At 31.9% G+C, this 15,140-nt stretch overlaps 1 protein-coding gene across 6 annotated transcripts in view; it reads right to left on the bottom strand.

Moving 5' to 3' along the window:
- The window catches only part of LOC126831162 (sodium- and chloride-dependent glycine transporter 1), a 33,982-nt gene that overhangs the window by 13,322 nt on the left and 5,520 nt on the right, over positions 1-15,140 (bottom strand). For all 6 annotated transcript variants that reach the window (XR_007684157.1, XR_008788954.1, XR_007684158.1 and 3 more), the window contains exons 2-9: positions 8,671-8,866; positions 7,951-8,082; positions 4,729-5,008; positions 4,389-4,521; positions 2,812-2,946; positions 2,376-2,479; positions 2,064-2,188; positions 1,737-1,849 (exon numbers count right to left, since the gene is read on the bottom strand). Coding sequence is in view for 2 of the 6 variants with exons in the window: in XM_050561847.2 (XP_050417804.1) it covers positions 1,737-1,849; positions 2,064-2,188; positions 2,376-2,479; positions 2,812-2,946; positions 4,389-4,521; positions 4,729-5,008; positions 7,951-8,082; positions 8,671-8,866 (1,218 nt within the window). In the remaining 4 variants the exon portion in view is untranslated. The remainder of the gene's footprint in view (positions 1-1,736; positions 1,850-2,063; positions 2,189-2,375; positions 2,480-2,811; positions 2,947-4,388; positions 4,522-4,728; positions 5,009-7,950; positions 8,083-8,670; positions 8,867-15,140) is intronic.

Below are 15,140 nucleotides of genomic sequence, written 5' to 3'. Positions count from 1 at the left end.
CTCAATTTGCTCAAATGTTTCTATTAAAACGTTTATGGATTGAAAATATCAATGGATTCAAACTCTATTAAATTAGACAGAAGCAAAATTATCTAGACCCATTATTTTCTTCATTTCAAAAACGTAATAATATAATGTGAACAAATTGTACAAAGCTTTAAAAAAGGAAATTTTTTCTTGTGTCAAAAAATAATACTGTAATTTTGAAATGTACAGTGAATGGAATAAAGATTCAAAGAAATATAATTAAGTTTTTCCTGGTATTATATGAAGGTCATAAATCGTGTTGCTATGGCAACTAGTGGACCCCTATTCTCTAATTTGAAAACATCAGTATTAATTTATTTGTGATAAGAACATTTGTTTTCAGTGAGCATAAATATAATTGAGTAAAATGAATTGAGAGTTGTAATCAACACCACAGCGTATTTTAATTGGTAGGGTACCCTATCAATTTAAATATGGTTGTTCATTGAATAATGCCCTTTAATCACTCTGGGTAAGTTTTATGGTTGGTTGTCATAACAATGTCACAGTCAACTGCATCAGTGAATATGGTTTTTGGCTCAAACATTGCAATTTTTAAAAAAATAATTAATAAATAGGTTTTTTTTCTGGAAATCTTTCAATTAAGCTCTAAAAATGAAACCAGACAACATTAGATTCTTCAGATTATAAACAATTATCAATGTCATTTTATCTATCGCACATCTAGCATTTGCCTTGAGGTTTTTTGTACACCTTTTAATATGCTGTAGCAATTACTTTCTGAACTTATTTGACCTGAAACTAATATAACTGATCAAGAAATTTCTGTTAGATATCCACTAGTTAGAAATGAAACCTCACTTTTATACACAAAATTATTTATTGGTATAAAACATGAATATATAAGTTTATCTGACCAGATGCCTAGGCCAAGTTGGTCAGGGGGTGAAGACAATTTGCAAACAAATATATTTAATTTTTCTTTGTATTAGAAATATTGTCTGGTAAAAATGGCTGAGGGAAGTCAGCAACAACAAGTCAAGAATAAATTGAATAAAACTTTACTTTTATTGGAAAAGAAAAAAAAATACTCAGTTGTTAAAAGTAAGGTTTTAATTCAAAGGTAACAGGGAATATCATTTGAAATCCAGATTATATGTAACTGAAGCAATATTGTCAATTCTAAAAGGTATAAAAAGATGAATCATGAGAATTGATCAGTTATATTAGTCACAGTTTACACGTTATAAAAATATTACACCTTGTATTCCCCAATTATTTATGATCAGTTGTCTTGACTACCGTACAGTCATGTTAATTGGTGCCATGTTGTTTTTAGCCAAATCCATAAATGGGCATAGACATCCCATTTCTACAGACACCTAGTCTGTTTGGAATTTTCATTCATTTTTTACAAAAAAATGTGTCCAATCATATTGAATAAAAAATTTCATGTAACATACATGGCTAACAATCAAACGACAGTTTACAATTACATGTTATGCATTTTATATAGGATATCTTGTAAAACCATTTGTGTATAGATAGCAATTACTGAAAATACATTTACTCAGATTCGAATACCTTTTTGCCGTTACTTATTTTCAACCAGTCAACCGTTGTACTAATCTACACCCTGATACTGCGAACCAATCTAATGTTGTCTCCTACCAATGCAGTTCACTGTCATTAAAATTAAACGCTAACCTGTTAATATTTTACCACTAGAACTACAACATAAATGTTACCTGTGTGTCGAGACCAACGGTCAACAACATTAAGAAGAATAAAATAGCCCACAATGGAGATATTGGTAATCTGGAAATGGCTGCTGGGTAGGCAACAAAAGCTAAACCTGGACCTAAATAAAGAACAGATTGACTTTGTCAAATATAGGCCTACTACAAGATCAAATCATTACACTTATTTGGTAACTAAATCTTTTCATAAAACTTGCATCAAATTTTAAGAAGAACAAGTCATTTGGTAACTAAATCTTTTCATAAAACTTGCATCAAATTTTAAGAAGAACAAGTCATTTTAAAAAAAAAAAAGAAGAAATTAAGGGTATTTACCTTGTGTAGCGACCTCAGATATATGTACACCAGTTTCTTTAGCCATAAAACCCAGAATCGAGAAAATAACCAAACCAGCAAAAATACTTGTACCACAGTTCATCAGCGGGACCATAATAGCATCTCTGAAAATTCAAAATGATTTTGTTCACAGACAATAACATCTTTCTTGCTTAAGGCTAAACATCATAACAGATAATTAGTGGATCCATTTACAGCATTATTCAGACAATGTCTATCATTATGAAATAGAAGTAATTATATTTCGTATTTGCTTGGAGGTCATAAGAAGATGAAAAGAAGAAGTCCTACCTGTAAACATTATTATTGAATTTATTGTAAGAAGACATGGTAATTAAACCACCCCAAGCCATACCCATAGAATAGAATATTTGTACAGCAGCATCACCCCATACCTGAAGTAGAAAATCGAGAGAAAATTTAACAAGATATGATTTTTACTACCATACCAAACCATTACCCTTCAGATTCTGAATGTATGTATACACAATTATACAATAAAATATAGACTGAAAGTTTATACACAATTATACAACAAAATATACGCCTATCATTCTTTTGTAAAATCTATGATTGAACTGTACATTAATATTTCATCTTTGATTATGAACATTTCACAATTACTTATTTCAACCTTAACACCACTCAATTCACTTAACAACAAGAACAAAATGGCTGTATTATTTATTTTTTGGGCCATCTAAATTATGATCTTTGCAAAATATACCTTTAATGTAAAGAGTTTGTCCCAATCAGGAATCAGGTAGAATCTAAGACCATCCATGGCGCCAGGTAAAGTTACACCTCGTACTAATAGAATAACTAAAACCAGGTAGGGAAAGGTAGCAGTTACATATACAACCTGATAATAGAAAATAAAGATAACCATACAAAGTTGTCGCCAGCCATAAGGCTATTATAAATACGAAGATAGGTTGCCAGGCAACTAAACATACGCCCACAGCAGCTAAATCGTCCGAACAGTCCCCAAGGGTTGACGCATATTTATTCTTTTGTAGGTAATTGGGGGCACTTACAAGACAATTTCATACAGATCAGATAATAATTTTCGTCGTTTGAGGGTTCACATGGTTCTACAAACTAAAACAAAGGCCTTAAATCTGGAACTAATTTACAGAAATTGTTGAAATTTGACAGGCTTTTTCATTTTACCAATTCAAATAATGCATATAAAATTCATACAGATCGGATAATATCTTTCATCAATAGAGCATTAACAAGGTTGAACAAAGTGAAACAAGGGCTATAACTCTAGAAGTAATTTTTGTAATTGCTGAAATTCAATAGGCTTCGTCATTTCACTAATCTAAATGATGCATATTAATTTCATATAGATCGGATGATAACTTTTGGTGTTAGAGCGTTCACAAGGTTTGGAGCGTTCACAAGGTTCAACAAAGTGAAACATGGGCCATAACTTAAATAATGCATATAAATTTCACAAAGATCGGATGATAACTTTTGGCGTTAGAAGGTTAAGAAGGTTCAACAAAGTGAAACAAGGGCCATAACTCTAGACATAATAAACGGAAATTGTTGAAATTCAATAGGATTCTTCTTTTCACTTATTTAAATGACGCATGTAAATTTCAAATTGCTGAAATTCAATAGGATTCTTCTTTCTACTAATTTGAATGCTGCACATAAATTTCATACAGATCGACAGATAACTTTTGATGTTAGAGCATTCACAAGGTGCAAAAAAAGTGAAACAAGGAACATAATGGAAATACTGAAATTAAAAAAGCTTCTTCATCTCAGTAATGTAAACAATATATATCGATTTTTAAACAATCGGATGATAACTTTGTGGACGACAGAAGGACCGACAGACGGACAGGGGGATGGCAATATATACATCCACATTTCCATGTGGGCGTGTAAAAATGGTTGCTGCTGAAAGCAAACAGAGAACTGAGGAGTTTTTGGAAGTAAGATTTTGATCTCAACAAAAATTGGAAAAATGCTTTTTTAACCAGTATATGTATTGTTTTGTCTAAAATTAATAACCAACAACAGATATGACATATAAAATTTGAATGAGATATCAGCATAGCATGGCAGAGTATAGCCTATATGTATATAAATGGAAATTACAAGCTTGTCAGTGTTTTGATTATTTTAATTTAATTATGTAATTCAATGGTACTATTTAGAGGGCAATGACAGCATATTTAACTAGTTTAATACATTAGTAAATTTTCATTTTCCCAAGAAAATGCTGAAAATGTTTTGCATGTAGAAAGATTTTCCAAAGAGCTGCAATCATATTAGAATACTTACTTTTCCAGAGGATTGAACACCTTTACATAAACACAGAAATACAATGACCCAGGCCAGAGCTAAACAACCAAGCAATTCATACCTAATACCACCAAGATTCTCAATACCTTCAGTAAGTTGTAAAACTTGTCTTCTGCAATACAAATAAGACACCCAAGTCCTTTATTCACCCACTGATTTCAAGAACATCAAAATTGTTTATATTAGTATGAATATTATTAAAAGAATTTTGTCCTGTCAGATGTCTTCTATATCATAATTAATAAACATGAACAGCCACACAATTATTTTCTATTAACTTTTGAAATAATTATTTCATTAAAAATGCAAGCATACTTACTGCCAAAATTCCTGACTTGGTGGAATCTTGGTTACATTTGAAGCCATTAAAGTACTATTTAACATAAATGATGAAAAGTTTCCATTTGTTGAATAATTAGATACTGTGCTATTCATGGACCCACTTAAAGCACATTGTTCTGTATTCCAATCATTATCACAATTACTCCATGGCAGAACAGATTGCATGGAGACAAATAAATAATATAGCGTCCATGCTATAATAATATTATAGTAGATACAAACAATACCAGATATAATAACCATACCATAACCAACACCTGAATTTAAATAAAATAAAATTTAGTATCAAATAACAACAATATAAATATTTGTGTTCATATTTCATTGGAGTATAGTAACTTTCCATGATGCAAAACAAATTTTACAAAATGCTTTTTATTGCCAACTGTTTATATTTCATGATATAACTTTGAATGAGTGTATTTAATTTATTGCCAACTGTTTATATTTCATTATATAAATTTGAGTAAGTTATTTAAGTTATTGCCAACTGTCTATTTTTTAGTGTATTTAATTTTGGGTACTGTTAATCACTGACAAGAACCGACAAGAGCGTTCTTTTGTCAAAAGCCCCGAAGTATGTTATAGATATGCATATTCTACATATATGCAAAATTATATGATTTCATAAAAAAAAATTGACAAAATTATTGATAATTAAAGTTTTTCAAAGCGGCATAGGACAGGGAAGAACTATAGCTGAATACAATCTATAACTGTAGATTATTAGTCATGTGCACTCTCTTTTGTCAATTCATATTGATTGCGAAATTACAATTTGAAGCCAATAAACAGATTTTAAGCTTCATAAAGTACAATGCAAAATCATGTGCAGTCATGTAACTATACAAAAAAGCAAAATATAGCATAATGTGTAGCCAGTAGTTTAAGTTATCAAATCTTGTTATGACATTTTCATAGTTGGTTTAATAAATCAACATAACCTAATATGCATAACAAAGACCACAACAACCCATTGTAGACTTTGTTGCTAAAATCAGAATGCTGTTTCTTTCAACATGCATTGCAATTAAAACTTTTTCAGTGTAAATGATGATTTATGATATTGTAAACCAGATAATTGTTTCTTAAATCAGTGATCTTAAATCAGTTCTAATAATATAATCATAAAGGAAGAAAAAAATCAAAAATTTGCTCAGGGGAAAACTCTAAAATATTTTAATTTGTCTTTGGCGCCAGGGGTCATTTGAAGAAAACTGAATAAACACCACCCAAGCAACATGCATAACTCATTCTATGGAAACAATTCTTGAATAAACACCACCCACACAATACAGTGCCAACCACATTTTTTTAAAATTCATCAAGTCCTTTGAGAGAAGACAATGTAAAAAAAATGGATGATATTCCCTAAATCATTATAATATTTCTATACACACATTTTCGTGTGGACATATATTGCAGTCGCCCCTGTCCGTCCGGACATCCGTTAACATTTCGTTTGTGGACACTCTACAGGTCAGAATTCTTATCCTAATTTGCCGAAACTTGAAATATAGGTTTATCTCACACAGATCTCGTTTCCTATAGACATTGTCATATATCGGACCGTAATTTAATTGATTATGGACCCTGATTGTACGCAAAATCATGTTTTTAGCTTGTAGGTATTCTAGAGATCACAATCTTTTTCCGATTTTGATGGAACTTAAAATGTATGTTTATAACTCAAAGATCTCAGTTCCTTTTGATATTCGCACATATTGGATTGCAACTTCCTGGATTATGGCTCCTGATTGTACGAAAAATCCTGTTTTTAACTTGTGGTCCCTCTAGAGGTCACAATTTATCCGATAAAAAAAAATGTTCACAAATATCACTGTTACTCTCTAATGACGGTTGAGTTCAAATTTCGTGAAAATCAGACCACAACTCCCCAACAATTCTTGAATAAACACCACCCACACAATACAGTGCCAACCACATTTTTTTAAAATTCATCAAGTCCTTTGAGAGAAGACAATGTAAAAAAAATGGATGATATTCCCTAAATCATTATAATATTTCTATACACACATTTTCGTGTGGACATATATTGCAGTCGCCCCTGTCCGTCCGGACATCCGTTAACATTTCGTTTGTGGACACTCTACAGGTCAGAATTCTTATCCTAATTTGCCGAAACTTGAAATATAGGTTTATCTCACACAGATCTCGTTTCCTATAGACATTGTCATATATCGGACCGTAATTTAATTGATTATGGACCCTGATTGTACGCAAAATCATGTTTTTAGCTTGTAGGTATTCTAGAGATCACAATCTTTTTCCGATTTTGATGGAACTTAAAATGTATGTTTATAACTCAAAGATCTCAGTTCCTTTTGATATTCGCACATATTGGATTGCAACTTCCTGGATTATGGCTCCTGATTGTACGAAAAATCCTGTTTTTAACTTGTGGTCCCTCTAGAGGTCACAATTTATCCGATAAAAAAAAATGTTCACAAATATCACTGTTACTCTCTAATGACGGTTGAGTTCAAATTTCGTGAAAATCAGACCACAACTCCCCAACAAAATGGCCTCTCTTTGTAAGCAAATAGTGCAAAAGTGTGTAATACCAAGGTTGTGGACTCTCTAAGAGATCATAATTTTTATTGATGAAACTTAAAATATATGGTTATAACCATAAGATCTAGGTTCCTTTTGATATTCATACATATCCAACCGTAACTTCCTGATCTGGGATTCTGTTGATATTTGCGCTAATCAAACCCTAACTTCCTGGATTATGGCCACTTATTGAACTAAACATTGCTTTTCTGTTTAGTTTGTTCTCTGTCCATCTCTTGAAAAATGTGGGCGTATCTTGCATGGCAACTGCTTAAAAATACACATACAGAGAGAAAGAGAGTGAAATTGGGTTTGTCATCCACTTGACATAAACTAGGTCATTTCGGGACTAACATATGGTTCAATTTTATTTCAATAATTTGCTTGTGAGTAAGGGTCTTTAGCAGAGGGAGGAAACTGGAGGACCCAGAGAAAACCCACGAGGATGGACAGGCAACCCTACTCTTTGAAATGTACAAGTGGGGAATCGAAACCACACCGCTTGACTCAATGACAGACGTTCTGATCCAACGTGTATGAGTTAACCATTTGCACCCCCCCCCCTGCTGTTGACAGTGTGGGTATAAGGTCTTAAAATTCAATAATTTTTGTAAATAATTACCTTTAAATAATGGACTTATTGACCAGATGGTGACAGGGCTCAAGCTAGCAAACTGACCATATGCAATCTCCATAAAAAAAAGTGGCATACCACACACCACCATAAAGAACAAGTATGGTATCAAAAATGCTCCTGGAATAAAGTCAACATTTAATAATATTGTAAACAAACCAACAGTAAGATCCATCACTTATGGAATCAGACTAATCATGCCTCAAATTACAGATTAACTAAATTTTTATATAGAACCTCCACCAATTTTTTCAAAGTGATCAAGTACAATAACTGTGAGTCTGTGACAGTAATTATCAGAAATCTTTGGTTATCAATAAGATAGTTCATCTCATGAACATAAACGCTGTGTTTCACAGTTTAGTCAATCTCATAATAACTTTACTGCCGAAAGCAATTGTAAGTGCATTTTTAGTTGGGATTAACAGAAACTACTCTGAATAAAATTTATGATTACCCAAAAAACACAGTGCACCTCGTTATTTGCCATATTTTACATTCATGTAAATAATATTCATCAGTAATTAGTGTCTCTGTTTATACCATAGAAAATGAAAGCGAAATGTCCTGATAAGTATAGTTCATTATCTAAACATTGTTTATCTTCTTTATAAAACAGTATTTTGAAGGTCAATGGTGATCCTATTGAAGTAAAACGCCTGACAAGATCTACTGTCATCCCAAAATATTTCAAATCTTTTTACATACCTCCTCCACTTCTGTAACAAAGATAAGGAAATCTCCAAATATTTCCAAGTCCCACAGCATAGCCAATCAATGACAGGAGGAAGTCCATCTTTCCCTTCCAGTTTCCTCTTTCTGTCTTGAAGTCATCGCTGCTTGCATCAGAACTCATGCTACCAGTCAGACTGGTTTCATCTATTTTACTTTGTGGTTCAGGATTCTAAGGGAAAAAAAACAATTGCATTATAACAAAATATGAAATGTTGCTAGAATGAAAGTTCTTTGTAATTGCTTTTTATGGTTTCTTTTCATTTAAATTAAAGATACACATCTCACATCAGAGTGTTTTAAAAAAAATCTTTACACATCAATATCCCAAAAGATGAAGCGATGAGTTGGAAAATTGAGAACACAAAGTGAAATCTATGGTAACTTGGATTTTACTTGATATTTTAGTGGCATTTAGTGATTGAGAAAATAACAACTGAACATTCATAGGTTATTATATAATAACTTGCTTAACGCATTAACCATGTAAAGTGTAAATGGACTTCGTGTTAACTAAGTTTAGTAATAAATTGATATTTGTTTAGAGTTTTACAATTTTCATACAAATTTAACTAAATGTAGGTTACAGAAAAAAAAAAAAAATTTTTCTCAACTAAGCAAATATCAAAAACGTGCGGCAAACACTGTATAATCATAAGATCACATTCCGTCATGAACAAAAGACTGAGGTAAATTCTCTCTAAGTCAAGGCACACAATACAGTAGCACAGAGTAACTTTAAATTCAGGTTAACTTTGACACATGGATTTTAAGAGTTCCCTATATTACTAAAATGTAATAAGATACCAGATCTAGTGTTGTTATATCAATAGATCATGTTTAGTTCAAAATGGAATAGATTTTGGTTTTACCATAAAATAACTTGTCACAGTTGTGACCAATCATAGTCTTGACTATGAAAAAGGAGCATTTGAGTAATTTTGACATAGGTCTTGGGGCACTTTACATATGATGATATATTTCTAAAAATTAGTCTGATATATATAAGCTTTGGTAAATTACTTTGATAATTGCTTATCCTTTATAGTCAGATATAATCTATAGTTCCAGACATTGTTCTGTTGTATCATGAAATTGATTTAAAGGAGCTAAGTCGCTAATATTTGGGATTTAGAAATTGACACAAATGGGTAGCAACTCGCAACGCATATAATAATGTAATATGAATGTATATAAACTGATTTACATTCAATCGTTTCCGTTTTTACCCTAATTTGAAATCAGTTATGTACGGCGAAATATGCCCGAAGTCTCAATCAATGGCAATCTCTAGCGTCTGGTTATTCCAGTCTACACCTATAGTATTTATCGCGCATGCTCTCCAGATAAAATATGACGTTACCGTTTGACATGACTTGTGGAATATGTCTAGCCTCGTTCTTCGAGTCCCGTGTTACAAATGACGCTGAAACACATTATGGTACACGATTTGTGTACCAATACATAGTAAAATGTATATTTTGTCTGAAATGTTGGATATCAGAAGCTTATCTTTTCCCGGTCAGATCACAACATCAATGTTGATTTAAATTGACCAATAATTCTTGTTTACAATGTCGAAGACTTTGGATGATGTTGAGTTAGAGACTAAGCTACTTTAAATACAACTATTTCACCACAGCACTTTTGACATCAACAAAATGAAATCTATATATGTAAAAACATGTTAACAGAAAATGAAAAAAAAAAACAACATACGAACAGAAAGTAAAAAAATCACGCCCACACAGTAGATATGCTTCGAAAAAAATGATATCCATAGACGGCAGCTTATCAGAAAGTAAATTTTGGCTGTTGACCAAGGACCTTGCCTTCATGAAATATTATCCGTTTGTTCACAAGGTTGAAAAATTATCAGTTAAATACACATTTGTTTCTTAATTTAGCCCCCTGTACCCCCATTTACTTGTGCGTATATCAGATAATTAGTGATTGTTGAAAAGATGTTAATGTACAGTTTAATCTTAATTTCATTCAGAGTTTTTTGGAAGAAGATCAGTCAGTGTTTACCCTTTCAAGTCAACCTAATTTGCCTGGAGCATACAGAAAATCTTTACATTAACAAATCTAATTCACTACCATATCACACATAGAAACGACATTTGTTCGAACTTCCATCTGAAGAATAAGGAATAAATATAATTTGTTTATGCCAGATGAGCAACTGACTAAAGATATAGCATATTCAACAGTTGGCCTTTTCGTCAAAATATAAAACCCTTTCTAGTTGATGTTGGCAAGATCCTGTACTTTGTGGTTTGTGTTTTTGTTTGCTTGTTGAGCGGTACTCATTCAGTAACTGCTTGAATTAATAGTTTCTTATTTCAAAACATCAACTTCATACAAAATACATGATTTAATTTTCTAGCACTGAGCCCAAAGAACACCCATTGCCTAATGGCATGTGAAGGATCTGTGGACAATTAATTATTCTCTTGTAACCCCAGAACAGAAAACTGCTATTCTACACTGAATGGCAAGCTCACATAAAGAAGCACGCAATGATGACTCACCGTTGATTAACTTTCATAAATAGATATTGATCACGAAAAAATCAATTTTGTACTACATGTATGTTCAAGAACTGTGTATGTTCAGATGATCATTGCTTTCTTTTTTCATAGTGTAATGTCTTGTCGAATAATATTTAAGGATTTAATCTGACACATTACTCTTATACGGTGGCTGATTTAGGACACGCAAAAAAAAAAAAATATCTCGAGATACTAAGTCGAGCGCTCGATATAATACAATCGAACACGGGTCAACCGATGTTTTAATCTGTATAATTCTGTGCATTATTTAATGATAAACTTGCAGAATAAAGATATTCATTTGTTCATTTTTACAGCCCATCCAAAGCTGCAGTGATGGAGCGCCAACTTAATTTTCTCGAGCGCTCGATTTAATTATCTTGAGTGCTTGACTTAACTATCTTGAGTGCTCGACCTAGTATCTCGAGCGCTCGACTTAATATCTCGACCGCTCGAGATATCATTTCTTTTTTGTGTGTCCTAAATCAGCCACCGTACTTTTATATGCCCACAGGGAAATTTAATTTAATTCTTCATCCCTGAGTTAGTGAGCACTTCTTATATTGTATTCTAAATATTATTGTATATCAACTTATTTTAATATCAAATGCATCATTTTGATTTAGTCAAAATTGATGCTATCAAACCGTCTGTAATTGGTTTGTTTGTTCTTAAGACTTAATGTCCAATTCCACCTTGTGTTATGTTACTAGTTTTTATTTATAGGAAGATTCTCAGATATATATGTGGTTGTATTGTCAAAACCAGGCCACTCCATTCATCATCTACAATTTCTTGTGAACACTCTACAGGCTACTTTTTGAATTTTCAAAATGTTGTTTATATTAGTGACACAAAGGATCTTATTTAATTTTAGGGTTATGACACTTGCTTCACTTTGTACATTATTGTGAAGACTGTAACAACAAAAGATATCATCCGATTTGTATTTTAATATTTACATCAGTGAAGCAAGAAAGCCTATTTAATTTCAACACTTTCTTCCAGAGCATTGGCCCTTGTTTCACTTTGTGAAAGACAAAAAAGTTATCATGCGATCTATATTGCATTGATAATGCATTATTTAAATTAATATACATATGAAGAAACCCATTGAATTTCATTCATTTCTGTTAATTACTTCTAGACCTATGACCATATTGATTCACTTTGTAGTACCTTGCGAATGCTCGAATGAAAAAAATTATCATTCGATCCGTATGAAAATAACATTTTATAGTAAATGCCCCCATTACCTACAAAAGAATAAATATGCAACAACCCTTGTCAACTGCTTGTACAACTTACCTGCTGAGGGCTTATGTTTCATTGCCTGACAATGCTAGCAACCTATCTTTAATATTAATATGCAAATTTAATAATGATTCCTCTATCAACCAGAAAAATACAAATGAAATGAAATATTGTTTAACGTCCTACTGTACTGCATGACTAAGTTAATGAAGATGGGTGTACATCTAGCAGTGTGCTATGAGGTAGTAAATTCTTCCCTCACAGCAGCACTACAGTTTACTATTATTTTGAATTCTAACTATCAAGAGCTCGTTTACATGCACACCAACATGTACATGGGACCTCGTTTCTACGTACCATCTGAATGCCTAGACAGTCCTTGTCAGTCTGTCCATCCTGCACTAAGGGGAAACAATGCTGGAAAATACCAGAAAACCCAGAAAAATACCCCCAATAAATCCTAACACATATATTCTGCCAAGAGACATTAGGATGGCAGTTTCCTATGGCTATAAATATGTATAAAATACAATTAGTCTACTGATGTGTTGTTACATATCAAACCTGTTTGAAGCATCTGAACATCGATTTCTATAAGGAAACAGATTGTAGCTCTGCACAGATGCAACAATTAATTTTGTTTCCTAAAATTTGTACCTAGAAAGAAAGTGATTATAACGTATATATATTTGTGAAAGGAATACCACTTTTTGGATTATTTCAGTAGCTTTGTTTTTCCTACATTTCTGACAAGGAATACCGGTAATGGTCACATGATGTTTGCAATCAAATGTTTGTTTGTTTACCTTTGCTCTCAGACAGCGATACCATATTAATACCAACCAGAATTTACCAGGTCATTAACCTTTAAGTCACAGAGACTATATACTGTACTTATTATCTGTCATTGCACAAATCAGGAGGGTAACTGGTAAAACTCAATTGAACACATTATTTCTAGCCTAAAACAGTTCCTATATAAATTACAGAACACTGCAAAATATTTATTTTGCCGTAATATCAAATTGTATCTATTGTTACTTTGTCAGAATATGCTACCTCACAGGATATGTCTATTTTTAAACATCTAGATTTTGATGAAAAAGAAAAGAAAAAAAATGTGTTAATGATCTTAGCACAAGTCTCCTTGACTCTTTTACCCAATAAAAAGAACAAAATATTGTTTGTGTTTTTTTTAGAAATTGGAAAGAAAATCATTTTATGCCTGTTTAAATGCACAGATAGTACCTGGCCGAGACAGGCTGAAAATGTACGGCCCATTTCAAACTGCCCATTAATTAAGTATTTTTGTAATCAGTGCTAAATTTACAAACAAGTTCAGTAACAATTCTAATGCATTCGACAATCGTCGAGGGATGAGACTGAAAATGTGTTTTTTATGACAAACAATATTCATAGCGAACTGAATAATTATAATAAAAAGAAAAGGAATCTGATGTTTTATTTATTTCATCATAAATAATAATAATTCTCAATTTATATACATGTAGTGAAAAAGTACATGCACTTTATGACAGTTTCTATTGCCTTTAATGCATTACCCCCTGCACAGGATGGTATTGTCATACTTACTGAAGGGTAGCGTCATTTTGCACAACCTTAGTCAATTTGACACCAAATTTTAGAGTTTATTGTTATCTTAATACAAAATTTGGTCATACTGGATTAGCTATATATTTCGTCAAATGTATACAGCTTCACACAAATGAAAGAATTCAGAACTCAAACACTTATTTTCCATTCAATATGAACAAACAAATCTATAAATGTGTATTATATAATCATTGTGGGTAGATACTGCTTAAAGTCTTATTGACATAATGTTGAGAGAAAAGTTTATTTCATCTTCATCTAGAGCCATCTCCATGAGTTTAGTACCAAATGATAAATACATCTATTTTACTTGATGCATTTCCATAGCTGTCCACCAAATGTGCATGTTACAACTTTTATTTTTTTTGTTTTATATAAATAGTATTTCATTCAAAAAAGATGATTGAAGAACAGGCTCAGCTTTTATATCATGGTAGAACAATTGTGTATGCTTGCAATTGTATGTATGTATTGCTTTGACTGCAGGAAATCATGCAAAATGTGTGTTAAACACTCTGGTTGTCATTTGAGAAATTTATTAATCCCCGGAAAACTACAATATTGTGGAAGTTGAATCTCTGAAAAGATTATCATGTGACAGATATGACATATTAAAAATGTGTCAACATTCTGTATCCACTGCCAGTTATATACTGGAAATAGTCATTACAAGCCAAGCTGAAATCTTTTGAAGACCTCTATTTTATCCAACTTAATCATATTCTAGAGATACGATATTTGATATTTTGAATTCTTATTTAAACATTTGGATTCTTATTTAAACATTAAATAATCAATTTGAATACAATTTTACTATCGGTTAAGGTGTGGAAAATTTTATATTTTCAATGACTTTTAAGTTAAAATATAGCCATACTCGTTAGTCTCTTCTCTTTTACCTAGGTACATATACATGTAAAAGTCACAAATCTGCAAGAATGCATTTGAACTTTAAGATTGCCATGACATGAGGAAAATGTAGTTTAACATCTTAACACTGCTCTGAGATAGACATGAGAACAT

This window comes from Patella vulgata, chromosome 8, assembly GCF_932274485.2.
Source record: "Patella vulgata chromosome 8, xgPatVulg1.2, whole genome shotgun sequence".
NCBI lineage: Eukaryota > Metazoa > Mollusca > Gastropoda > Patellidae > Patella > Patella vulgata.
Note: the sequence above shows the minus strand (reverse complement) of the source record. Positions and strands in the feature narration are given on the sequence as shown.